General features: G+C 42.7%; 1 protein-coding gene across 3 annotated transcripts in view; it reads left to right on the top strand.

Annotated features, from left to right (window-relative positions):
* The first annotated feature begins 321 nt into the window (after positions 1–321).
* The window catches only part of LOC128722050 (voltage-dependent calcium channel type A subunit alpha-1), a 32,627-nt gene continuing 5,727 nt past the window's right edge, over positions 322–27,221 (top strand). The window contains exons 1-24 of one of the 3 annotated variants that reach the window (XM_053815867.1): positions 322–413; positions 543–815; positions 1,012–1,112; positions 2,429–2,584; positions 2,669–2,889; positions 3,002–3,105; positions 3,550–3,665; positions 4,758–4,817; positions 5,626–5,730; positions 7,046–7,243; positions 7,324–7,538; positions 7,617–8,284; positions 8,351–8,914; positions 8,983–9,126; positions 9,222–9,423; positions 9,565–9,729; positions 12,048–12,158; positions 15,310–15,393; positions 15,555–15,737; positions 17,809–17,900; positions 19,903–20,053; positions 20,135–20,262; positions 20,334–20,536; positions 20,603–20,817. In XM_053815867.1, the coding sequence (XP_053671842.1) occupies positions 322–413; positions 543–815; positions 1,012–1,112; positions 2,429–2,584; positions 2,669–2,889; positions 3,002–3,105; positions 3,550–3,665; positions 4,758–4,817; positions 5,626–5,730; positions 7,046–7,243; positions 7,324–7,538; positions 7,617–8,284; positions 8,351–8,914; positions 8,983–9,126; positions 9,222–9,423; positions 9,565–9,729; positions 12,048–12,158; positions 15,310–15,393; positions 15,555–15,737; positions 17,809–17,900; positions 19,903–20,053; positions 20,135–20,262; positions 20,334–20,536; positions 20,603–20,817 (4,551 nt within the window). Of the gene's footprint in view, positions 414–542; positions 816–1,011; positions 1,113–1,949; positions 2,051–2,428; positions 2,585–2,668; positions 2,890–3,001; positions 3,106–3,549; positions 3,666–4,179; positions 4,296–4,757; positions 4,818–5,625; positions 5,731–7,045; positions 7,244–7,323; positions 7,539–7,616; positions 8,285–8,350; positions 8,915–8,982; positions 9,127–9,221; positions 9,424–9,564; positions 9,730–12,047; positions 12,159–15,309; positions 15,394–15,554; positions 15,738–17,808; positions 17,901–19,902; positions 20,054–20,134; positions 20,263–20,333; positions 20,537–20,602; positions 20,818–27,221 lie in introns of all 3 variants that reach the window. The other 2 variants (XM_053815866.1, XM_053815868.1) reach the window with 2 other exon arrangements.

Raw genomic sequence — 27,221 nt, forward strand, 5'->3', positions numbered from 1 at the left:
ATTTCTCAAAAAAAAGGAATAAAATATGGGATAGTTTTGGAGTGAATCCTTGTTCATCCTTGTTCTAAAGTAGATATGCGCTCTCAATCGATTATTCTTGGAGTGAAGAAGTCATTTAACATTAGCATCTCAGTTCTCAATGTCATTCCATAGTTACCGTGTCATACTTCTTCCAGAATGGACAACCAAAACGCGATCTTGCATCATTCTTATCAACCTTTCGCTTGCAGGTTAGCTGCGGCTCAGGAGGCGGCGCTCGCAGGTCAAACCTCGAACGGGGCTCATCTGGGACGCAAAGGAGGCCACTATTTAGCTGATAGAATGGGTGGCCCCAGCAGTCAAGGGGGTCAGCCTCTGGCTGGAGGCGGACCCACCTCGTTGTTCATACTATCAGAGGACAACATCATTAGGAAGTGAGTATTCGCGCGATACAACTGTATCGATGTCAACAAAGAATTCTACTAAATGCGGATCAATAAGCCCCCCTGCAGGAGATATAGTGCCAGTAAAAATCCATCTCTCACGCTCTCTCGTCTAAATAGATACACACGATTCATAATCGAATGGCCTCCCTTCGAGTACGCTGTGCTGCTGACAATCATTGCCAATTGCGTGGTATTGGCTCTGGAGGAGCACTTACCTCATGGGGATAAGACGGTACTTGCTCAAAAGCTGGAAAAAACGGAGGCGTATTTTTTGGGCATCTTTTGCGTCGAAGCATCACTGAAGATCCTCGCCTTAGGGTTTGTTATGCACAAACACTCCTACCTCAGGAACATATGGAACATAATGGATTTTTTCGTCGTAGTTACGGGGTAAGTATGTCCAGAGCCACGGGAACGGTGGATCTTTGGGCAGTTGGGTGGGCTATGGGTAGCAAACATTTCACATTACAGTACCTGCGCTCGATCGTCGATCGCGATGCCGAGGCCAAGGATATCGAACCAAATAATGCGCCGTCCGCACCATCGAACACCGTCGACTAATGCCACCTTTGTTCTGTTCGCACAGTTCAATGACTATTTTCGCGGAGGCCAACGTTGATGTTGATTTGCGAATGCTTCGATCGTTTCGTGTTTTGCGGCCACTAAAGCTTGTTTCACGGATTCCAAGTAAGCCGAGCTGCCGAGAGTTTCGTTGAGCGTTCTTGACCGATTAATTCTAGCGAGCCGTAGTCCTCCTAGCGGCCAGTTATAGTGCTAGTCACTAGAACCGCGTTCCACATTCGTACTAACGTGTTTTTCGCTCAGCGTTCCTAGTGTTGACCGGAGCTATGATTAGTGTGCGTGTGTTTTTTTGTTTCTTCGTACTTCGGTTTATAGCTAGTTTGCCTGTGCAGGCGTTTTGTTTTTCTTTCCGATACGCTAGCCATAGTCCCTAGGATGTAGTGAAAGAGTGACTCCGTCGTCCGCAGCCGTAATTCACGACTAAGTGTGTCAAGACTTCGATATGTAAAAGGACACCATCAGCCAGAAAGTGCTGCCAAGGTCGCAGACCAGCAATGGGAGTAGCGAGACCGCCGGCTGAAATCGACCCTAATTGAGCCAATCCGGCCCACGATCAGCTGACGGAGGTCAAGCTCGAGAACGCAAGAGTGTTTTGATTAGGTTTCGCCGGTCGTAAAAATTTCCATATTTCCATTACCTTTGTCATTCGCCATCTTTTTGACGACCGTGAGCTAATGCTTTACTAGGGTGGCTAAGAAAAAAAAACAAGCAGGAGCAAAGATTTATGCTCCACCAAGGTTCACCTTTCCTTGCGGTTGATAGCCCAACATAAGCCCAACGAGTGGCGTCGGCTTAACAAGGAACCACTCAATGTAACGAGTTGTTCGTAGTTTTCGGCCGTAGCGCTCAGAATAGTTTATTTTTAGCTCAACCATTCGCCCTTAATAGTCGAGCGGAGCATCCTAACCGTGTCGGGGTTGTTTTTTCTTTATTGCTTGCTAGATTCATCACATTATTCCCCCAAAAGGGACCGGAAGTAGATCTGAGAACTCTAAGGGCGATCCGAGTGTTGAGGCCCTTAAAATTAGTTTCTGGAATTCCTAGTGAGTAGCCAACTAGTTGCCGAGCGTTTTATCGGCCTTATAGAAGTAGCTGTTCACTCGCTTCTATTGTGTTGTTTAATTTATGGCTTTTTTCTTCTCGTTATTATCTGCCAATTTGTAGCAAGTATAGAACATACATTATTTAATTTTTCGTTCTATCATTCGCACTCTTTTGCCGGTTAGTTGCTGTTTCAGTTAAGTTTGTTAGTACTATTCGTAGCTTTCCCATGTTTCTGTTTTTCATACACCATTATGTTAGCTATCTGTTACCACTATCTGTAGATATCCTTTTTAGTAGCGATGGCACCCAAATTCCGGTGCTGATACTAAAGTCAGCCGTTTGTCCGTTCTCTCCCCGCGACGACGCGTAAAACCCAGGTTTACAAGTAGTCTTAAAGTCAATCATCAAAGCCATGGCGCCCTTGCTGCAGATAGGATTGTTGGTCTTGTTTGCAATTGTTATCTTTGCAATCATCGGCTTAGAGTTTTACTCGGGAGCCCTGCATAGGAGTTGTTACAGCTTAGAGGATATCTGTAAGTACCGCTCGCGTGGCTGGCGTGCAACATTCCACCGCACGTTTGACCATTCTAATCGCAAACTGATTCATCTCCTGCCAGCGCAAATCGTGAAGGAGGGCGAATTTCCAACGCCCTGTAACGCCGATAACGATACGATAGCACCGACCGGGGCGTACGTTTGCAACAGCAGCGATAGCACGTGCATCGAGCAATGGGAAGGGCCCAACTTCGGTATCACCAGCTTCGATAACATCGGCTTCGCTATGCTGACCGTGTTCCAGTGCATCACCATGGAGGGCTGGACGGCCATCTTGTACTGGGTGAGTTCCTTTTCGCCAGCCAGGGTCCAGCAGCCAGCGCCATCTTTCTCCAACCCGCCTCGTTCCTCGCCTCTGACCGTTACACTAACCCCTTTTCGTCCGTGTTTCACAGACCAACGACGCGCTGGGGTCGACGTTTAATTGGATCTACTTCGTGCCGCTCATCGTGCTGGGGTCCTTCTTCATGCTTAATCTAGTGCTCGGTGTGCTCAGCGGGTAGGTATGCGCCGTCACGGGGATGGCGTCCGTCCATCCCCCCCCACCCCCGCCCCCCGTCGGCCCTCGCCGCCCCCTCAACAGGCCCTCAACAGTACCACTCTCTTCAACCCCTAACCGGAAACCGGAAAGGGAGACCCTCGGGATATCGTCCGCGCGCGGTTGTTGGCTGGCTGTGCCGATTAATCGACGGTCGTTTCTTGCGATATTTATGTGTGCGTGTGCCCTGTTTGTGTTTTGATGTAATTGCAAATGCGCCCCCACGCCCCCAATCTCTGACCGCCCCCCCCCCCACCCCCCACCCCCTCGACAATACGTGCGCGCGCGTGCCCGCCACCCGCACTCACTCACTCACTCTCTCTCTTGCCCGCCCGCCCGCCCGCCCGCCCGCCCGCCTGCCTGCCCGCCCGACCTCGTCTTCTCTGCGCCCGGGGTTTGAAACAGAGAGTTTTCCAACGAACGAGGCCGCGTCGAGCGACAGGCTCAATTTCACAAGTGTCGCTCCAGGCAAATGTTTGTCGAAGCAATGACATCCTATCTCGACTGGATTACGCAAGCAGGTTTTACAATTGATTTCTCTCAATCCAAACCCGATACTACCCCGGCCCGATACCGGCTTCGCGTAGCGCGCTCGGATCCCACCAACAACCCCCCACCCCTCTCTCCCCAAACAAACCCACCAAACCCTTACAAAAAGCAGTGCCTTCCCCGTAGGGTTGGTTTCCCTCTCTTTCCGTGTATCTGTATCTTGGGTATTTCTTTCTTTTTGGTTTTGTTTTTTGTTACCTTTTTTTGTGTTTGGGTTTTTTTGTTTTTGTTTTTGTTTTTCGGTTTGCGTTACCCCTTGCCTGCCTTGCGCCAAAGTACCTAGATGTGCGGGTGTGGGCCACGGGGCCTGCAGCGCACGGCCGCTCGAATGCCTTACCACCCTCGAATGCCTTTCCCAGCATAGCCAAAAACAAAAACAAAAAAAAAAAAAGAAAACCGCAACCGTACGTACTCGCTACTTACTCGGCATCCTGTTTCGCTTACTTTCAAAACACCGTTTCGACATCCTGCTTTCCTCTCCCGTAGAGAGTTTGCGAAGGAAAGAGAGAAGGTAGAAAACCGCCAAGAGTTTCTGAAGCTACGTAGGCAGCAGCAGCTTGAAAAAGAGCTAAACGGCTACGTCGAGTGGATTTGTAAAGCGGGTAGAGTATTGCCTATTGTTTCGCTTGTGCATGCCACATCCCGATCGAACCGAATTCGTCAGCATCTTCTCCCAGCTCCCAGCCACCATCATCCAGCGTGGGCGGGGTGACCACCAGCCACCCGCCTACACTCCCACCCCCCCAAAAACGCTCCCCGCCTGCTCCGAAAAACTGCATGGCTCGCCCTCCGGCACGAAAAACATCCTTGCGCCTGCACGACCACCGCCCCCCCCCGAAACGCTGAGCGACTGCGGAGCGCTTGCTAATTGGCTTACTAATTACTCTCGTCATTTTATTCTCCCATTTCGACCCATCGCACCATTGCCACATTCGATACACGCGGCGTGGCGCTTTTCCGCGCGTGCCATCGCCCTCACCGGGCAAAATGGAACTATCCGCGACACCTCGCCGTCATCTTGCACACAACCCGACACGGCCCTTTGGCTGCTCGCCCGGACACAGAGGAGGTGATCCTGGCCGAGGAGCGCACCACCGAGGAGGAACGGTTGCACATCATGGAAGGTTCGTGTCCCTGCTCGCTTCCCACGCACCACCTGGTGGTAGTGGTGTTGCGGGCGGGTTTCCATCGCTGTCTTTTTCTCTCGCTCTCTCTCTCTCCATTTTCACACACGGGGTGGTTCATCCTTATCATCCTCCCACCCCCCCACACACATACACACACACACGTACACACATGTACACGCAACCCGGCGATGGCGATCGCTTCCTTTCAGCGCTCACCAATACAGCGACGCAGGTAGGAGCATCCTTACCAGCGGCATACCAGCACCAGCGTACGGAAGCAGGCGTTCCGGGTGGCACCGGTTCACCGCAACACATGAAACAATTCGGGAAATTGGAGCAACCACCCCCGGTTCGCCCGGTTCGTTCCGCGAAAAGCGGACACCTGCCACCGAAGCGACACGTGTGCCGTGGTTTGCTGGTATTTGCCACAAACAAATTGCCGCCCAGCCCGCATGCGCCGACACGCTGCCAGCGCCGGTGGACCATTCCTTTTTGACGGGTTGGGCAGACGTGGAGACGGTGGAAAGTTCACGCTTATCACCAGACCAGGCCAACCAAGTGCCGAGCGTTCGCGATGTGCTGGTGTGCGTGTTGTCAGTTTGGTGCGCGGGAAAACTCACGCTCACGAGATAAATACCACCAGGGGGACGATTTCGGGTTTCGGGACACGCCGGATTTCACAACACACGATTTCCACGTCACGACATGCTTTCCACGGCGTCCTGTGAGAGCGCGACTAATTCTGCTTTGTTGTTGATTTTTCATTCGAATTTTCCTCCAACACCTACACGCTCCGGATGGGTAGCTCGAAGACGGGCCGCTGCCAAGCGGAAAAAGCTGAAAAACCTCGGCAAGTCCAAATCCACCGACACCGAGGAAGATGACCCGGATGACGATTGCGGCGATGACGGTAAATTGATATGCCCTTTTTTATGCGTTTTTCATTGTCTCCCACATTTGGACTGCAAACCCCCGACAACACAGACCCCATCCTTTCTTGGACTGCCCGTGACACGACACAACAAAACAAGGACCACACACACACACACACCCACCAAACGTCCTACACACCGACCATATTGAGGCACCGGCGGCGACCTCGGCTAGTGCCTGCCGCGCCGTTGTCACCCGCGTGCTGTGATGATGTGTTCGTTTTCTATTGGGTTTTTGTTTTATTCCCGCTCCCCGTTTGGGTTTTGTGCCCTGTCCGTTTGGTTTATTCCCATTCTTTTCTGGTTGTTTGTTCGTTGGGTTTTTTCTTCATCTAACTTTTCTATTTCATGTTGCATGAACTGTATCCCATCGTCACGCGAACTGTCTCCCAACACTGTGCATTATTTCCAAACAAAAAAAAAATCAAACAATTATCAAAAAAAAAAAACAATAAAAACAAACCGAATGCGTGACTCCCGCGCAGTCTTTGTTCCAAAGCGCAGGAAAGGTAAAGGTACGGAAATCTGTCAATTTCTTTGCAAATCTTACACTAGCTTTCTTAGCGAATTTCGTATGAGCTCGTATTGTTTTGCTTGCGATGGCCGGCATTACGTCGGCCTGCCCTTGAGCTGCCAGGGTTCTGGTGGGCTTGCGATTAGACGCACTGTACTGTTTTTGTGGCTGTAAACGTAACGCTTCTTGTCTCCCGCAACTTCTCGCTGTGAGGTACTGGCTCACTCGCCGAAAGAAGGAGCAGCAAAATAAATACACACCTTCCGTAGCCAACCCTTGGTAGAGACCTGTACTAGTAGATATGCCACGGATAAGGTAAAGCGACCCCTACAATATCGGCCTGTACATCTGCTTGATATGTCCTGTAGCCCTAGCTTCTGAAATATTGCGTTGTAGATGCTGGAAAAAAATCGCAAAAAAAAAAACTAGCGATCTGCACTTACGAGTTTGTCTTTTTGTACATATAGCTTTGTTTATTTCGTGACGAGTCTTACGTCGTAGAGACTCGTTAAGTGGACCACTGTGGTTACGCTTTAACGAGCAATGGAACGCCTGGAAAAAAGTAATCAATCATTGATACATAGTTGGAATCGTTCGTAGTAAGCAACTTGTGGTACACAGTTGAGTACATATTGAAATCTAGCTGCCAGTTACTTCAATGCTACCGCAGGCCAGCTCGCCTGGACGTAGTGTTGTAGGTTTTATCTCCGCTAGTAGCCAGTAGTAAGCGTCTGGTCTAGCTCTCATACCTGACACGCGGTTCACTTTCTTCCTTTCAGGCTACCTTAAGGCGAAGGTGAAAACCCAGGGCAAGTGCAAGGGCTTCTGGAGGGCGGAGAAACGGTTCCGGTTCTGGATACGGCACACGGTGAAAACGCAATGGTTCTACTGGTTCGTCATAGTGCTGGTGTTCTTCAACACCGTGTGCGTTGCAGTCGAGCACTACGGGCAACCGAACTGGCTGACGCAGTTTTTGTGTGAGTATCCGCGCAAGGCCTCGCGAACCTCCCAGCAATGGGCTCCGGAGGACAGATTTAACCCGCATTTGCTTTTGTAGACTACGCTGAGTACGTGTTCCTCGGGCTGTTCATGATGGAGATGTGGATCAAGATGTACGCCCTAGGGCCTCGGATATATTTTGAGTCGTCGTTCAACCGCTTCGACTGTGTCGTCATCAGTGGTTCCATTTTTGAGGTAGTCTGGTCTGAGGTCAAAGGCGGCTCATTTGGTTTGTCGGTGTTGCGAGCCTTGCGGTTGCTTAGAATATTTAAGGTATGAGTTATTTACCGTATATGAAACCGCCTAAAGATACCAAGGACTTTAACCCACACACGTGTGCTCTCGTTGCAGGTCACCAAGTATTGGTCGTCGCTGCGCAATCTCGTCATCTCGTTGCTCAATTCCATGAGATCCATCATTTCGTTGCTGTTCTTGTTGTTCCTGTTCATACTGATCTTCGCGTTGCTCGGCATGCAGCTGTTCGGTGGCCAGTTCAATCTGCCCGATGGCACGCCACCTACAAACTTCAACACTTTCCCGATCGCGCTGCTGACCGTGTTTCAAATTCTCACCGGTGAAGATTGGAACGAAGTCATGTACCAGGGCATCGAGTCACAGGGTGGACACAAGAAGGGCATGATCTACTCGCTGTACTTCATCATTCTCGTACTGTTCGGTAACTACACACTGCTAAACGTGTTCTTGGCTATCGCCGTGGACAATCTGGCTAACGCCCAGGAACTGACCGCCGCCGAGGAAGAACAGCTGGAGGAGAACAAAGAGAAGCAGCAGATGGAGCTAGACAAGGAGATGGAAGCACTGCAGATGCAATCCGATGGTTCGCCACCACGCGTCGAGGTGTCCTCTCCGTCGCCTACACGAGGAAACGGAAGTGGAGGCAGCAGCACCAAGAGTAAGAAGAAGGACGAAGAAAAGGAAGAGGACGATGACGAGATACCGGACGGACCGAAACCGATGCTGCCGTACTCGTCGATGTTCGTGCTGTCACCGACAAATCCGTAAGTCGACGCTCTGCCTTATCTACTGCGTGAAATTCGTCCTCAAAACGTGCGTTCTCTTTCCAGCATTCGCTGTGCGGCTCACTGGGTGGTGAACCTGCGCTACTTCGATTTCTTCATCATGGTCGTCATCTCGCTGTCTTCAATCGCGCTCGCCGCCGAGGATCCGGTCGAGGAGGACTCGCCGCGTAACAAAATTCTCAACTTCTTCGATTACGCGTTCACGGGCGTCTTCACGATCGAGATGTTGCTGAAGATCGTCGATCTGGGGGTGATCCTGCACCCGGGCAGCTACTTGCGCGAGTTTTGGAACATCATGGACGCGGTCGTCGTTATCTGTGCTGCCGTCAGCTTCGGCTTCGACATGACCGGCAGCAGTGCCGGTCAGAATCTATCCACAATCAAATCGCTTCGGGTGTTGCGGGTGCTGCGTCCACTGAAAACAATCAAACGGGTGCCAAAGCTGAAGGCGGTGTTCGATTGTGTCGTCAACTCGCTCAAGAACGTCATCAACATCCTGATCGTGTACATACTGTTCCAGTTCATCTTCGCCGTCATCGCGGTACAGCTGTTTAACGGCAAGTTTTTCTACTGCACCGACGACAGCAAGCACACGAGCGAGGAGTGCAAGTAAGTCGTTTCGTTTTGACGCAATGCAGAAAGGTTGCTAAGGTGCTTTTTTCTCTCGCCACTTACAGGGGTCACTTCTTCGTATACGACGGTGCCGATCAGTTACCCCGGCGAGAAGCGAGGGAGTGGAAAACACAAAGCTTTCACTACGACAACGTGGCGACCGCCATGTTGACGCTATTCGCCGTGCAAACGGGCGAAGGATGGCCTCAGTATGATCATTATTAACACTGCTCGTTTTCTTCAGCATACAGCCACGTCATGGTGTTCTGACTTTTGATTCCTCGTTTTGCTCTTTCACTTGCAGAGTGCTCCAAAACTCGATGGCAGCTACGTACGAAGACAAGGGTCCAATCCAAAATTTTCGAATCGAAATGTCCATATTCTACATAGTGTATTTCATAGTATTTCCATTCTTCTTTGTTAACATATTCGTGGCCTTGATTATCATTACATTCCAAGAGCAAGGTGAAGCCGAACTTCAGGACGGTGAGATAGACAAGAATCAGGTAAACATCGACAAAGTCACCTCAATCGTAAAAGGCCCATCTAGCGATCACTCCGCTTGCCTCGGAGAACCGTTGGGCTGCGCCAACTACACCGTGATGTACTTCCCATCGGTTTTTCTTTGTTTTTTTTTGTTATTTCAGAAATCGTGCATAGACTTCACGATAGGTGCTAGACCGCTGGAGCGCTATATGCCAAACAAGCGCAATAGTTTTAAATACAAAGTTTGGCGCATCGTCGTCTCAACGCCATTCGAGTATTTTATAATGATGCTGATCGTGTTCAATACCTTGTTGCTGATGATGAAGGTACGTATGGCGGTGTTCCGTTTCGTGTTTTTACATTCCTTGCTCTTTATCACCCCTCGTACTGTTGATCCACTCTCCTTGCCAACTGATGTGATGCAACAACTTGTACCCATCACAGAAACTCCACTTAAAATCAGACACTGTGCTGCCACGACTGAACTATACAGTGCAACTTAAATGCTGGGTTAAGCTTTTGATTCACTTTCCCTTCGGACTTCCTTGTTACACCGATAAGAGAAACACTTAGGGGCTTCGGAAGATACATGCTTCCAGGGGGATTCGCAAAACACGCGGAGGTTGATCTAACGTAAAAGTTCGAATGATCAATCTAATTCGACCATCAAACTATTTTGGAGGAGAACAATGATGTTCTTCTCCCAATACAACACGTTCAGAGCAAACACACACTGATAAATGTAAATAATAGGAATTGTCAAGCATTTCCTTCCTGTTTGTTATATTACAACTCAGTCCGTAATGTGATAATAGGGACAGTTCACAGTTTGGTATCTCCGTTGAAGTGTAGCAATAGACTTTAATTTATAATTTTGATTTAGTTTTGGTACTAGTGTTTTTATCAATGAAATGCCAATGATTTTGTTATAGTTGGTACTCAGTATTCGGCACGGTTGGTCTTGAGCATGGTTGCACTCCGCAGAGCGTTTCGTCCTTTGTTTCGTTGATGTTTATGCATGCGTGTTTAATTTATGAATTATTTCGGATAATTTTCTTTCGAATGAATTATTTCTAGAGCACGTAAATTTATGTGAAAAAACTGCATCTTGTATGTCTGTTCGGGTGATTGCATCTAAATGTTACATGGTTTATGTTTATGTGTAGGGTTGTAAAGATTATTGAGTAATACAGCGCGGTTTTGATGCATTATAAAAATATTGTAAAATATTGAACAATCAAATTTGGATTTTCGATGCGATAAAAAAATTAACAATAATCTTACAAACATGTATCATTTAAAAGTATAATGCATTGCTTTAGTCGCGAATTGATGTTTGATTTATTATCGTGAAGCATGTGCGTTTTCATACTGTTTCGTTTGTATAGGTAACGAAAGGGCAGCATGCTTTTTTATGGTGTTTTCTCTAATTCAATGGAAATGCTGTGTATTACGTGATATATTCTGTTAGTTGATTTTGTTTTGCCCTCATAACGGGGGTCCTTAATTTATGTGTGGCATGTCTATAAGTAAATTTAATTTTCGTTACAGACCATCTGCACGCAATTATGTTTGTCCGTGCATGTGTATCTGCGTTTTATGGTTGTTCGTGATTATGTCCGTGCTAGCAACTATTAACAAACTGTTTGTAGCCTTGTCAATGTGTTTGCTCCCCACGAATGCACAACACGATCGTCAAACTGCTCAAGATCGTCATTGTCGTTGTTTGATGGTTTCACAGGCTGTCTTTCCTTATTGGCATGATAACTGTATGCTGCACTTCCGTCATACTATCGAACTTCGTTGCACCAATGTGTCTGTCTTTATCGGAATGCATCGACTTGCGAAACCAAAAAGTACTCACAATCATCCACACCCTATGAGCATCCTTTCCGTGCACCATTCCATCTTGTAACAGCATGTACAGCAGAAGCTCACCTGCACTTGCACGCGAATGGCACCCGGGTCAATGCGGGGTACTCGAACTCGTGACCCATCATGGCTCGTATAAATGTTGAAGCTGTTTTTTGCTTTACTATGTGATTGATAAGGGTGTACCGTGTTGTGAGCGTGAATACTAGGAACATTTGTTTGAACATTTGTCATTATCACACAGTCATTGCATCGATTGATTCAGCTCATTTTTACAAATGTCATACACACTACTCAATACCCTCAGAAGCATCGTGACAGACTCCTGGTGTTCACTTGAAGAGTACAATCAAATTACAATCTCTGACTTGACTACGTGTCTGCTAAAACTAGTACACGTATTAACGTACCCATTTCGCGTTCACGGGAGAACGTAATCAATTACATTTATTGGCCTAATATGAAATGGGTTTTATAACCATTAAGGGATGGAAAGCAACATTGTATCTCCTAAATAACAAATGGTTAACTTATTAAACTACAAATTTTCAGCATATTCCTTTTGCAATTCCATACGTGAAATTCTTCGGTTTTTGTGCATTCATTTATATCCCTGTGTTTTCTTATGCACTGATCGCTTCAGTCCATATCATCGCCGGTGTTCCTCTTTTCCCGTTACTCTCAAATACTACTCACCACTCGTTTTTAGTTTGTCTTCCCTCTTGAGTATTTATCAATTAACATATCATTATACAACTTACCTTATGCGCAGTATCACAATCAAGGAAAAGAGTTTGAGAAATCGTTAAAATATCTCAACATGGGATTTACCGGGATGTTTAGTGTTGAAACGATACTGAAAATAATAGGATTTGGCGTCAAGGTGGGTATACGTTAACCAAGATGTCATCGTGCCGAATTTGATGCGATATCAAAAATCGCACTAATACGCATTGAATTGAAGTTCATGTTAAGTTACATTATGTTCCATCAACCATGGTATTATTTCGACCTTAATGCATTATTGTTTCGTAAAAATCATCGCGACAAAGATTTGATATGCTTCAGTGACAACGAAACGAGCCACGCAACAGGTAGGTGAGGCATGATTTTTTCTTCATTCCATGAGTAGCAGAGATGCCAATTACCACAGATGCAAATATTGGGAGCCAATGTTGGCTGATCTTATAACAGGTATTATAATTATATTATACAGATTTAGTTGAACATATACGATTTCGATGGTTAACTGTAAAAGTAACGGGGTAAGTAAAGATTAAACATTGTATAATTTAGCTTTTTTTCCGATTCCGAGAGAATTGAAGCAAATCAAATCTTTGTCATTCCTCATTGCTAATTTATTTTTGATCCTAAATTAAAGTTAGAGAGAAGGTTCAACAATTCGTAGAATAGTTATCAGATGTAAAAGATTACAAATGTTCCTTTGTTGAAAAAAAAACACAATTTAATAACCTCCATATTGCTAATGTACATACTAAATACTGTCATTGCTTGCAGTAATTCATTTTCAGAAATACATTTTTCTATTATACTATAATAGAATTACGAAATAAACCTTTTTTCTAACAAGCAATATTTTTTAGTTTTATCGGAAATTTTTCATTCTTTCTTGGTTTTCCATTCGTCATCTTCCATTTTAGCAGCTTCACATCATTCATTTATTTCCATTGCATGTAACAAATTGAACATCAGATTTAGTGCATGAAATGGCATGATTATATAAAGAAAATTACTCATAAGTTTCTTATAGTGTGACGTTGCAACTATTTATTTTTTACCACATTGAAACTCACTGAGCTGTTGCATGAGCCATGATTAGCATGATCCATTCATCAATCCCCATGGTAATGATGAACAAAGACAGAGGAAAAATTGCTTCTTTCAAGTACGGCATTTAAAGTATACATAATCACAAAAATTGTCTATAATAGTGAAAAATTATATTTAAATGCTCATAAATTACGATTCAACAGTACGGCTTTTATTAAAGCCTTTTTAGAATCATTAGGGTATTGATTTCTCATAAACATATAGCCTGTAGAGCGCACGTTTTCCTCTGTTGTTGACATCAATTTTGAATGTACTCTGTCCTTTCCGAGCGCACGTCTAAACAACATAACTATCCCTCATGCATGAATCTAACAGCATCTTGGCATGCATTGCACGGAACGGAACTCAGCTCTTGTTTTTTACCAATTTATCGTTTCACTGTTTTTTAAATGCCTGACCAATGCTCTTCTGTTTCATCATTTGGTAAAGGGAATAAAATAATGCATTACTGTATGCTATATGTTTTGGTGCCACTTTGCGAAAATTATTGTTTTGTCTTATCTGCGTACTAACCAAACTGCATGCGCTAGTCTCTTGTCATTATGCTTTAATTTTTTTCATTTCAATATTGGATACTCAACGGATGATTAAACCAGAAAAAAATGGCTGGAATGGACACTTTGTTGTTGGAAGAGTTAATCATTTTTTAAGCTGCATAGTAAGTGATGTTGATGATTTTACAGTCAGAGAAGCAATAAAATTGTGCAAATTTAGTCTACACTCACGTGCTGGACGGAAAATCAATCATAAAAGTGAAAAAAACATAATTAAGGAAATCTCCTTCAATTGCCCTGCGTCGTCGAAGCAAACGATCTCTAAAATTATTTGCTTATTTGTACTAAAAATTGCCATATGCTGATTTGACACCCCTATTCCTTCCTGCAGTTTCACGATGCGCCAACGACTCTGATTGATATTCTGAGCTTCATGAATTTGGTATTCACGTTCTTCTTTTTACTGGAAACAATTATGAAACTTATCGCTTATGGATGTAAGGTTGGTACCACCGTAACCAAAAGTCTTCAGATGAACCGAATACTAACGAATGTTAAGCCAACGCAAAGCCAATGTTTGAAGAGCTTCGGCATTCGGACAGAAATGGTGTCATTTTTCGTTTGTAATAATTCATCTGTGTTTTATTTTGTTCATTCAATGTAACCACTATATTTCTTTTCGTCGAACAGTTGTTAAACACTATGCCAACAAATGAATTGCATCTGATAACCAGTTTGATGTTTTCATGAAACAAAAAGTAATAGGTTAAAACTATCATCGATTTCTAATTTGTTTTCACCATCAAGCCATCAACTACCGATATGAATCGTATTGAAGAAAAATATGATATTACTCACACCATTTGTTTTGTCATTTCAGACAAACTTTTGCTCTGAAATAATATTTTTTGTTATACTGCTCGTAGTCATTATTCATAGTACTTAAAGGCATTTTCATACCATTATCACTAGGTTAATTTTTATCATCCAATATTCCTTTTCTCGATCATATCCGTTAACTAGCAGGTAGATCACTCCTACAGATGATACATTGATGTTTCTTAGATTGAATTTTCAAAATCAATTCAAAATCTTCTATCACAGCCATACTTGTTAAGTTACTTACTTTTCTTTTTTACATATTTTCTGGCGTTTGGAATATGTTAGCCTGTTAGCTAGATAATCGAATAAATCCAACCGTTGAATAAATAGGTTTTAGTTTAGAAACAAAAGCTCATTTAACGAAGCCTGGTTGGATTTATCTGTTAAATTTGTACACAGTTTTTCTTCGTCATTCTTTTCCTGTTTATATCAACGCTGGTTTAAATCGTTTGGTTTGCATTCTTTGCTTGACCTTTTCACCATCCATTATTTTTTGTCGAGCGTATCACTTTAACGTTTTCTAGATCATTTAGCTATCATGAGGACTAATTGTAGTCATTTGTACCGTTTATTCTGTTCGAAATATATTCCATCCATGGACATTGCTTTGATTTGTTTTATGTTTAGTTTTTTGTTTTGTCATTTGCATTTTAAGTTCATACATGGAACAAAGTGATTGTGCATTTATTGCAACAAAAAAATTCAACTTAATTTTAATACTGATTCTACCGTTTGTACTTTTTCTTTCTTTTTTATACGAAAAACGGTTGCGATCGAAAATGCTAAATTTGTTTCATTATCATGCAGAATTTTTTCAAGGACCCTTGGAACATATTCGATTTTATAACAGTGATTGGAAGTATTATCGATGCTTTAGTTTTAGAATTAGGGGTAAGTACTCCATACTCGTCTACCGTATGCTTACTAAGGTAATCTCTTACTGATATACGCTCTCCTAATTAAAATTTACTGAAAATACACTCAAAAAATAGCGATGATTGACATTATTTTTTTTTGTTTTTCATAACCACTTCTCTCTTATTTTCAAATAGGAAAATTCCTTCAACGTTGGATTCCTAAGACTGTTTCGTGCCGCACGATTAATCAAACTACTGCGACAAGGTTATACAATACGTATATTACTTTGGACATTCGTTCAATCATTCAAAGCACTGCCATATGTCTGTTTGCTGATTGCCATGCTATTTTTTATCTACGCAATTATTGGCATGCAGGTATTTTACTTCCAGTTTTTCTCAATGACCTTTCTTTTATTTCATTAAGTATCTTTTTCTTCTTTTGATTATTGAATTAAAACCCATCTGTTAAAAGCTGGGTATGTGTAATCGTTTATCCTTATCATGATAATATTGATGTTGGAATCGCGAAAGATGAAAGATAATGTTGTTATTTATTTTACATCAGCCACAAACGAAATGAATCTGTTAGTTTCAGGCATTTCATGCTCTCGGCTTTAATCTTTTGCAGTTTGTTTAGATTAGCAAAGATTAGCTTACTTTTGCAACCGTTTGCTACCATTTACATGCTCATGAGTTACTACACACCGCACCTAGTGCTGTCTCAAATGATTCCCGTTCTACTTCGCTTAGAAAATGCCATTAACATCCATGATATTTGCTGATATGTTTCCTGTTGTTAGTTTCTTTCGTGAATTTTCAAACTAGAACAGAATGCAGAATAGCTCATGCTTCACAGCGGGCTGTATTGGCTATTTAAGAATATATCGCAGTGGACACAATTTCAAGGATTGTGAAGTCTTGATAGAGCCGATAAAAATATCAACTTTTTTTTAATTTCTGTAGTTGTCAAAGGTTACTTCTTGACGTCCTTAGAATAGAGCCTGCTGTGTCTCGCGTGACCGTTGTCATGGAGCAGCTATACAGATCTAGCAGAATAGGATGTTTTTTGTTTCGGTTGTTTGTTCTTCTTCCCTATTTTGGGTTGTTAGCTGCTCCTTGTTTGTTCGAGATTTATATACTTACAAAATGTGCGTACTACAATCTTAATTGCAACACGGCACCGATTGACTGGTAACGACAATTTGGGATGCTCCGCTAATGAATGCCATCACAAACGATCATATCACACAACCATGAAACCCTGCGGCAGGTTTTTGGCAATATGAAGTTCGATCCGGACACCGCCCTGAATCGCCACAATAATTTTCAAACGTTTTTTGGAGCGCTGCTGCTACTTTTTCGGTAATAACAATTCCCCGAACACCCAAGTAGATTTTAGCTGATATACTCTTTGCCGATTGCCGTAAGCGTGTAGTGCAACGGCCGTCCGATGATCACTCACATAACACAATAAGCTGGATGGTTCTCCAACAACCAGCAACACACGAAACAGCTCCCATTAGTGCAAATGTTCACTTACCAAGATGTTGCTGCTACACTTAAAATTTTGATTATCTACCTCTACCTTGTATGTGTATCTGTTTGGCGTACGTTGTGTGTTGTCCTTTGCTAGTCGTTTAGAATGGCGACGGCAAACTAGCGCTCGTGTAAAATCGTTGTACAGTTGTGAACGTATCAGCCTGATTCGTTGATTTGAGAAGTTACCACCAAAGAGCCGCAGTAAGTGCGCCCGTCCGATAAAGCCATTGTTATTAAACTTACAATCTATATAATCGTCCCTGCTTAAAAGTATTGAAGTTTTGCAAGAATAAAAAATTCGCGTCAAAATTCCTCGACGGCTCAATTACACTTTGGACAAGTAAAATCTTTGTAATTTCAATACTTTTGCAATTAAGCCCCATGGTAGCATGTTGTACATATGTTTAAATTGAACATGAGGTAGATATTGTAAGGTTTAATGCAGTTTCTTCATTTCCGTAGCTTTTACAATGTTAGAGTAATAGCGTTAATATCTGTATTACAGTTGATGCTAATGCCATTTTTTCTTAGGCGAGAGTTCAAATTAGCAAGAAATCCCTTCTTGGTTGAAATTATTTAAAGCAGTTTACCAACAACTGTTAAATGAGTTAATTTATTTTCTCTTGAATAATCATTATGGTATGGTTTAAATTTTTTTCTTGGTTTAATTCAATTACATTATCATTTCTTGGAATGTATATTTGACGTATCGTTTAATTTTACCTTACCTGGTTATGGTTTTCAAATGTACATATTTGCGATTGCGTTTAAATTGCGCGACGTGCTGCGCTACAAATGCGTAAATATTTGTCTTGTATGAATATCTGTCGGCGCAATTTAAACATGTTCATGTGGTTGTCTTCCAATGTATACGATGAAACTATACTGCCTTTCCGCCTAAACATAGGTATTTGGGAATATTGAGCTAGATCCTGAATCATCTATCACTAGACACAACAACTTCCGCTCATTTGTCCAAGGGCTGATGCTCCTATTCAGGTAGGTGTCCGCTTACACTGCTGCCAACCGATCAATAGCATTAGACGTCGTGTAATACATTCACAATCATGACTTTTTCTCAATACTGTAACTAAAACACCAAGAACGATACCGTTTATTACTGCAACAACCATATCTACATCAGATATCTATGTTTCCTCATCTTCTATGTGTCATTCGTTTTGTCGGCAGAACAACTATTCTCAGACTGACTGTCGCTGTTTTTCTCTATTACCTCAAATTTTAACAATAGATAGTTACACCTGGAGATCAAAACTCAATAGTATCAAATCAGAAAATGCTTTTCATAGCTTTCACTGGTAGACTACTCTTAACGATTGAAACCATTGCTCAACTTTTTCTTGCTAGATTAGACTACAAGATCTGCTAAAAAATTTTTGCTAGAAAAGTAACTTCCTTCCACTGAAATCACCATGAAGGAAAGCACCGTCTAGTAAAGTATTCTTCTTGCACCTAGACTAGCATATAGTCTAGCTCGTACGTATTCCGTAAAATACGCGCCGGATTCAATCCACAAAAAGATGAATATTTATTCTTAAAGTTCTTTAGAGCTAAGCCTCATTTGACGCCATGTAACATGTAGCATAGACCGATATGAAGGTAATTATAGAACTAATATCTGTAGCTATGCGATCTATTTAGTATTAGCTTTAAATAGACAAGACAAAAATAGCACCCAGGATTGAAAAACGAAAGTTCGACCACTTTCCAACTTCTATATAAATCCTTAGTGAAATCTTTTATGTTCTAACAATTTATGATCTTTGTTTGTTTCTAGCACTAGGCTCACAGTCGCTTAGGAAGTAACAGCAAAAATGAGAATAATGTAGGAAATGTTTACTAGAATACCACCAGCCTCACGGATACGAGTCCGCGGTCAATGTACAGTTTGATAGCAAACTCCCTTTGAATATTTCCCGTTCGTTTTGTTCTGATTTGTCAATCTGCTTGTTCACATTATTTGTTTTGTTTCGCTATTAATATTTCTTTCACTTGGACTGTTAAAGTTTCGCAGATTAGTTTTTGTTTAATTCCATGCGCTAGAGCACACTTGTTACAATCTAGCTGGTTGCTTTTTCTTTGAACGTGTTCATTAGTTTTGTTACTGTAAGTTACTTTACGCTTAGATTGAACATAGGCTAGAATTTGTTTCTGTTTTTATTAACATTGTTCTGGAATGCTTTATGGTACTTAGAATCGTTCCGAGTTATTTCAATAGGAAATCGCGGCATCACCTGGGAGTGATTTGAATAGAATGTATTCTTATTTCAGATAAAAAAAAATACTAGCGCCGTACGATTAACATAGTTTGTAAATTTAGCTTTTGATCTCACTTGCGCTCACGTTTTCTTCCTCTCTTACAATACATTGGTAGTTTGCATCACAAAATTTTCAAAAGATATTTCAACCCATTAAACCACAGTCACCTAGGCTTTGTGAAGGGTGTGTAAAGAAATCAAGCCTATCGTGGCTAAGAATTAATCACATCCTTCCTGATTCTAGTGGTGAAACCCAAATCCACTTCTATTCACTTGCCCTCTGAACTTGAATCAATCGAAAGCTCCCATGAAACAATTTGTAGAATACATCTACCTCAAACTTTCTTCCCACGAATATCTCTTGCTTTTCCATATTATGCCTGGTACCAAACCCCAAATCGTTTTGGTTTTTTTTTCAGTTTCCATGTAATTGTCCTACGAATACACGTCACAGACACACAACACACATACAGCGTGTTTAAAGAACATAGTTCCGCCATACTCCGCTGAAAGATGCATATTTTTCTTGTTCAAGCTAATACTTTTCCATCTGCTAGATGCCCTTAACTTCGTTTCGTCTTAGGCAATATTTTACTTGCTAGAAACCTAACGCTTTAATTTATTGGGACGTTCGCCGGACTAATTGAGTTTCCCATTCCGTCTGTGCTTTCATTCCTGGTTTGCATTTCTCCGATGTTCCCCTCGTGCATACGCATGCTCAGATGTGCTACGGGCGAGTCGTGGCCGAACATTATGCTGGCATGTCTCAAAGGGAGACCGTGTGACCCGAGAGCTAACAAACCGAACGAAACGTGCGGTTCGACACTGGCCTACGCATATTTCGTGTCGTTCATCTTCTTCTGTTCATTTCTTGTAAGTAGCACCACAACACAACACAACACTATGGCTATCAGCACAGCCGCTAACGAGCTCGAGCTTACTTCAATCCCGCAGATGTTGAATCTGTTCGTTGCCGTCATTATGGACAACTTTGACTATCTAACACGTGACTCCAGTATTCTTGGCGCTCACCATCTGGACGAGTTCGTTCGGATTTGGGCGGAATATGATCCTAACGCTACGTAAGTAAAGAGCTGTTCTCGAGCCAGTACTTGTGTCTTAATGGAGTGTGTGTATTGTGCATGTTTTTTAGGGGTAAAATACATTACACGGAAATGTATGACATGCTAAAGAACATGGATCCTCCTTTGGGATTTGGTAACAAATGTCCCAATCGACTCGCCTACAAAAAGCTCATACGCATGAACATGCCACTGGATGCAGAGGGAAAGGTCGCCTTCACCACGACGCTGTTTGCGTTGATACGCGAGAACCTCAACATCAAGATGCGAACCGGTAGGTACCCACGCGATCCATAAGGGCTTTCAATCGTTTCATACACTGTGTCCTCTCGATCGACAGCTGAGGAAATGGATCAGGCAGACATGGAACTGCGGCACACAATCAGCCACATATGGCCACTGCAAGCCAAAAAGATGCTCGATCTACTCGTCCCGCTTAACGAGGAGCTGAACTCGGGAAAGCTGACCGTGGGCAAGATCTACGCGGGTCTGCTCATACTGGAGTCCTGGCGCAACACCAAGTTCGGCCAAGTAGAATCAGACCTGCCGGTAAGTGTTCGATTGTTCGAGTGAACTGGAGTACCGTCACGTTTGGATAGCGATTTTACACACGGTGTCCCTCCTTTCCCTCACTAAGAGCGAGTGCTCCAATCTTTGCGTGCAAGGATGAACATTGACGCTATCGCTTATGATTTTCGAACCTTCGCTCGATTCAACATTCAGCATTTGCCCCGGGGTGCTTCGAAGAGACTATTGGCTGAAAGAAATTTTTTGCAAACCATACACTTTTTTGTGCAATCACTCGCTGACTGGGGGCTTTTGGGCTCTCACGCTATTGGATATAGAAATGAAATTAGGGCTCTCGTTTATTTTTTCCCCTCACACTATAAAGCATCTCTAACTTTTCTTTTGAATACGTGCTTGATTTTGATCAATTTGAAAACAAGGTTTTTATTTGATTCATGCGATTCATTTTTTCTTTTCGAATCGGTTCTGATAAGTGTGAACTTAACTCAGATTTTAATATTGATTTCGGTTTTTGTTAAAGTTTCGTTTTTATGGTCCCCTAAGTAAATCTTAGAAGTATTATGGATTCATTGTAATACTTGATCTTTATCTGGTGGTTGATTTTTTCTTGTTTAAGTTTAGTTTAATCCATTTCAAATGGAAAGTGTATTCCGTTCTTTCCCGTAATTGTTGTAAAACGTTTCAACTTCAACTAGTGAAGTTGAGGTAACGTTAATTTGGTTTTCGAGTCATTGTCGTTATCATTTCAACTGTGTTGCCATGTTTCGTTGCTACTTTACGTTATCCTTGCGTTTGATCGCTGTTTAACCACACTTATGATTTTGTGTTATTGATGAATATTGTATCATGCAACTGTCACCGCGTATATGTGTCCTATGTTCTAGACATGTTCAATGTTGAGCATTTTGCATACATCCTTTTCGATCACTGAGTCAGCTTTCCGTTACATTATCTCGCCAAGGACTTGTATTTATTTTACTAGACTATATAAGTCTACCAAACACGATGTTAGCAAGTCTTGAAATGTTTTAGGTTCCAATTATTTTCCCTTTCGGGGTTTTTTTTTGTTTCCAGCATCAAATTACTTATTAGATGTTTAATCTAGATACATTGTTTTTATTATTTGGTGCGTATATCGTGCAATACATCACGTGATGATTTTAACTCATGTCGACATGATTGCTCAAAAGCACGGGTAGGGTTCGCTCCCAGCTCGGTGAGCTAAAATCTTCATCTACTCAAGCGTACCCACTGTCGACTACATTTCATACACCTGCTCTCTCATGCGCCTTGTTTGCATTTAAAAAATGTGCAAACATATCATGTGCTGTAGACATAGTGATAAGCATCAGAAGCAAAAATAAAACTTTCGAAACCGTTGCGCCCCACATTCCAACATTCCAACCCACATCACGTAATTTTAATGCAAACCAGTGACATACATACAACAATGATAAACTGTCCCTATCCTGGCTGTTATTTTTCAGGGAAATGAAGCAAGCATAAATAGTCCAACGGCCAGGCAGCCGGTATTATTCACACTCTTTTTCTTAAAATCGTGTTCTTTTATTTGCTCTGCAATAGCTAGGGTCGAGTTTTTGCGCTCCAGTTTTCTTTTCCTCTGTTTTGAAATAGTCTATTGTTTGCTATTGTTAAACGCGATCCACTAGCTGACTGAGAGTGTTCAAAACTCAGTGGTAGCTCTATGGCAGTTCTAGCAAACTTGGGTTTTGTAAATATGATGCAAAAACAGCAACGTGCCAAAACCGAGGTGCCAACCAAATGCTTTAATAATTTGAAAGTATTTTGATTCGTTTTTTTTTTCTTAAGATACGAACACAATTCATCATTTCAAATTTGGTTGTTTGAATTTGGTTACATTTTGGATTAAATTAAGTATGATTATAAACTTCTTGCGTACAATTTCTAGATTTTTAATATCAGAAATAGATCAGATTAGTCAAAGCTTTGTTTAAACCAGATTTGCAATGGTTAACATTTTTAGATAGAAACAGCAAACCGTACACATGAAAACAGTTCATCAACATGATACAGCATAAACGACCGGACAGAACCAAATCAATCAAACATCCTTTCCGCATAACCAAATTCAATTCTCACACTCACAAAGCAGTAACACTAAAAACCAAGTGGGCTAAACCTGCAACATCCTAGCTAACAGTTTGCTCGCAAGACATCATAGACCAAATGTTTTGTTTTAGCAGAAAAATAGTACATTACGATATCCCAGCCGATTCGTACATTTCCATATACGTCTCTCATCTCGTATAGGAAGTTCCTACTATAGTGGCATCATCCATTTGTGGTAAAACATGTAAACTTTGAAAAATCTCTTCCATTTCTGTACTGTTTTAACATGCTATGCAAACCGTCATGTTGGAGATTTTTGTAGATACTACAGCGAAATGTACAATCGCGATTTAGAAACATTAGTACAAAATCGAACGATCATTAACACATGTAGAAGCTCTACAAGGAGCATAAATTCATTTTGTGTCTGGAATAAGGTGAAGTACCAACAAAAGCAGTTGTGCTTAAGGTACAAATACCGTAACAAAGTCCTTTACATAGTATTCAACAACATGTCGTAGTTTAACTCGCAACTCGAACATCTTAGTTTGAATATAGGTTGAAAAGAAACCATTCCTTCTCGCTAGAAATAGACATTAGCCAATTCGGTAGATTCCTGTACGATCATTGATACTTTCTTTTCGTTTGTTCCAATCATTATCGTCGTTCATTCTCCCGTTTGTTTGTGATCGTTCCTCTCAAAGCAACGCTCTGACACGGGTTTTGCAAACCGATGCTAAATGCCATCCTCGTTAATGACCTGACCTTTCCAACAATTATTTTCCAGAAAACCCTTTCGATACGTTTCGTGAATGTTAAACCCTGTTGCCCTGACGAAAAGTACTGAGCAAACTGTCCCGTTGGGGGACACATGTGCAGTAGCCAAATCATGCGAACCTAAACATGAAAAGAATGAATATGCAAAACAAGGTTGTAAAATCAGACAATCGTAACACGAAGCGTGCCTGCGCAGCGGAGCGATGGTGCCGATGCAAATCCCTCGAGCAAAGAACGAATGCGATTGAACGTATGTTATCGCAAGGCGCTCGTACAGCTTCGAGCTCTGGAGCTTGTTTGGCTGTGTGGCTCTTCGACGGGAACGCCCTTGGCGGGCCCTTAGTAGAGCTGATTGTCTTACGAAGTTCTAGGTAAATGCAAGATAAGTACCGCGCTCGGGATCACGTACAGTTCCCGTCGTATCTTTCTGTACTTTTTTCATTCTGTACTTGTTCTCAAGTTGTTTTTTTCCTCAATCAAAACTCATCCTATCAGCAGAATCAATATCAAGCGAATGTATCAGCAACCAGTACCAGTAATTCATTCACTACTATACTTACAACTATTACTCTTACTCTTGTTGTATTTGAAGAGCAACCAAGCAAGCAATATGTATCTATACGTGCATCGTTGATCTGTAGAGTCGGTGTCACCTGAAGTTCAACTTTTACAAATCACCTTTTTATTCTCGAGCGACGGCTACACACGTACTATATGCACCTCATCCTAGTTCTCCACAGTTTGTCACAACACGTCATTCTGTGTACCAGCATCACGGCCCACATGGCGGCGGGGTCCAGTACTTCCCGGTCTTTCCGTGACGGCTCATCGCCAGCACGGTCGGACGGAGCTCGTAAAACCATAGCCGAACTGTATGACCTGTACAGCAAAGTAAAACCCGTACTTCGCTAGTTAAGCAGCCACGAAACGCAAAGCAAACATTGTACATTGGCTTTCCGTAGCGTAGGACGCGATTACCGTCACGTAATCAACGATCCGCTCACATTCCAGCGTGCCCTGAGCTGAGTGTAGCAACCGTAGTACTACAAAACTCTCCAACACCTCTCTGTGTACTGTATAGTGTGTCTTTGGCTTTGTCTCATCCTCGATCGCTGGCTGTGCGTGGAAAGCGCACCTTACACATGCACCCATTTCCCGAGTTACCGCTCCGTAACGGCCGTAACGTTGCGACTCTGTTGTGGGTTAGCTGCTGTTGGTGTTGATACGAAACGGAAGTTCACTACGGATAAGCAAATTCGCCCACAGTCTAAACGGGAATTCGTCAAGCCCATCAATCCAGATTCTAGCAGGGAGGGCACGCGATATGGGGGCTTTGAGGTGACCCAACAATCCACTTTGTTTTGCTTCGGTTCTTAGCTGCAAATATAGTATCCCTTAACGACCGTTAATTTCCCTTATTTCGTATCATCAGTTCTAGTCACCTAGCTTCGGTAGTTTGTACGAAACACGTAACACACCACGTTCATCAAGAGGCGTAATCCGAGTGATCATCCTGTCACACACAAAAAATACAAACACACACGTAACATGGCATTTTCGTGGTTACAAGATGCTTCCATCTTACTTAATATCCCACAGACAACATGCCACATAGCCACCACACTAACGTACTCAAATGTGCATATTCAAAACATTCTACCTTTCTTGTGCAGGTTGTGTTCGATCTATTGCTTTTGTAGCATGTCTTTTGATTGCTCCCATTTGAATGATGCGTATGAATTACATTTATAAGCCTTTTGCTGCTCAATTTCGATTTCTTTTTGGATCGTGAAGTAGGTAACTCTAGATTCCACTTCTGTACTAGAATAGACGAGTATTTACTTTCATTTGCATGAGAATGATCTGGTTGTCTTCCCGATTTCTACCTAACGTTTTCGATTACCGTTTTTTACCTCTTGGTTTTTGAATTGTTTCCACTTGTTTGAAAAAAAAACACAATTTTACGATATATTCTTTCCAAACGTTTGTATCTTGTTTTGTTTGCAAAAAAAAACACAGCACCAAAAGCGTCTGAATATATGAATCTTTGTAAATACTACAACGCTCCATCAGACGTGATCATGCGTTCTGGATGATTCACACGACATCACCATGAAGCTACATGATCGACACACGGTTTTGACAAACGATTTTTGAACGATTCTTTTCGTATTACAATAATGATCGACCGCTGGGTAATGAACAAAAATCGTTCGTCAACTGATGCGAGTTTGGTTTTGACATACGTTAAAGCCTAAATTTCCGTTGCACACCTCAGATGCTGCCACACAAGTTTTTGAACCAATTTTGTACAATTTACTAACGTTTACGATAATGTACGATACTGTTTGCAGCTCTATTTCATGAATTTTATTTGTTTGCTTTTTTTTTCGCTTCAAACTTTTTTCTCAACTTATCGCTTCTGCTAAACTCCACAAAATGAATGCAAAACCCATCTTAAACGGACTACAATGCTAAATACCAACAACAACTTGAATCGATCATCTGCTCTATAACTAAAAATATGTACCTAAAACCATTCCTAAACAAAAACGACGATTCGACTAACGACGATTCCATTTTGGAACGTGCATTTGGACGTATGGGTGTGTAAATAAATGCATACTGAAATATGATTTCGTTACGGTTTAAAACCTTTGCCGTTATCCGTTATCCGTTAACAAATTTTTTGATCCGCTTTGTTCCATGCCACCCAATTGCTAATGGCCTTACGCATATTGCCTAATTTTTGCATCACTGAAAAAAAAACAATAACTACAACGACATTCATGAGCAATCATTTTCTGTAAACGATTGTAACAATCAATCTTTAAACGCACTTGCACGTGTGCATCACTTGCATTCTACCATCCATCATGTCGTCCAAACCAAATTAAAACCACTCTGTGCAACCACATCCCTTCGAATCACATCTTCAACTACCACCTCTGCTACTTCTACTACTACTTCTACCACCACCACCACCACCACTACTACTACTTCTACTACTACCGCCATCTCTGCGACTACTGCCACTTTCACTACTGCATCTATGGCGGCTTCCCCGGCATCGCTCTACCACCACTGCGGCGCGATCGTCGATCTGCTGCCGCTCCGTGCTGCCCATTGTGTGATCGGTTCCGGGGAAAATGGCCCCACAGAAACCGTCCCTGTTCAGTGCGATTCTGGATATGGCCGTGATGGAGAAGTCGGGCGGATCGCGCACCGGATCCCTGAGCTTGGAAAACGGGGAAGGAGTCAGCTCGCAAACGCACCTGCTCTACGGTCACGGTACCAATGGCAACGGCACGGGTGGCGACGGTAGCGGCGGTGGTGGAGGTGCTTCCGGTGGGGGCGGGGCCGGCCTGGGAAGCAGTGGCCACGGTCACGACAGCACGCTGGACCTGCATGGCAGTAGTTTGGCCAATCTGGCCCGCCGCAGCACGATGCGCAAGCGGTCCTTCAGGTAGGTTCCGATTTTCCAATTTTCTTTGGCTTTCCCGCCTTTTGTTTTCTCATGCTTTCCTCTCCCACCTCTCCCACCATGTCAATTGGAAAGAGGC

The sequence above is a fragment of the Anopheles nili genome, chromosome 2 (assembly GCF_943737925.1).
Source record: "Anopheles nili chromosome 2, idAnoNiliSN_F5_01, whole genome shotgun sequence".
Taxonomy (NCBI): domain Eukaryota; kingdom Metazoa; phylum Arthropoda; class Insecta; order Diptera; family Culicidae; genus Anopheles; species Anopheles nili.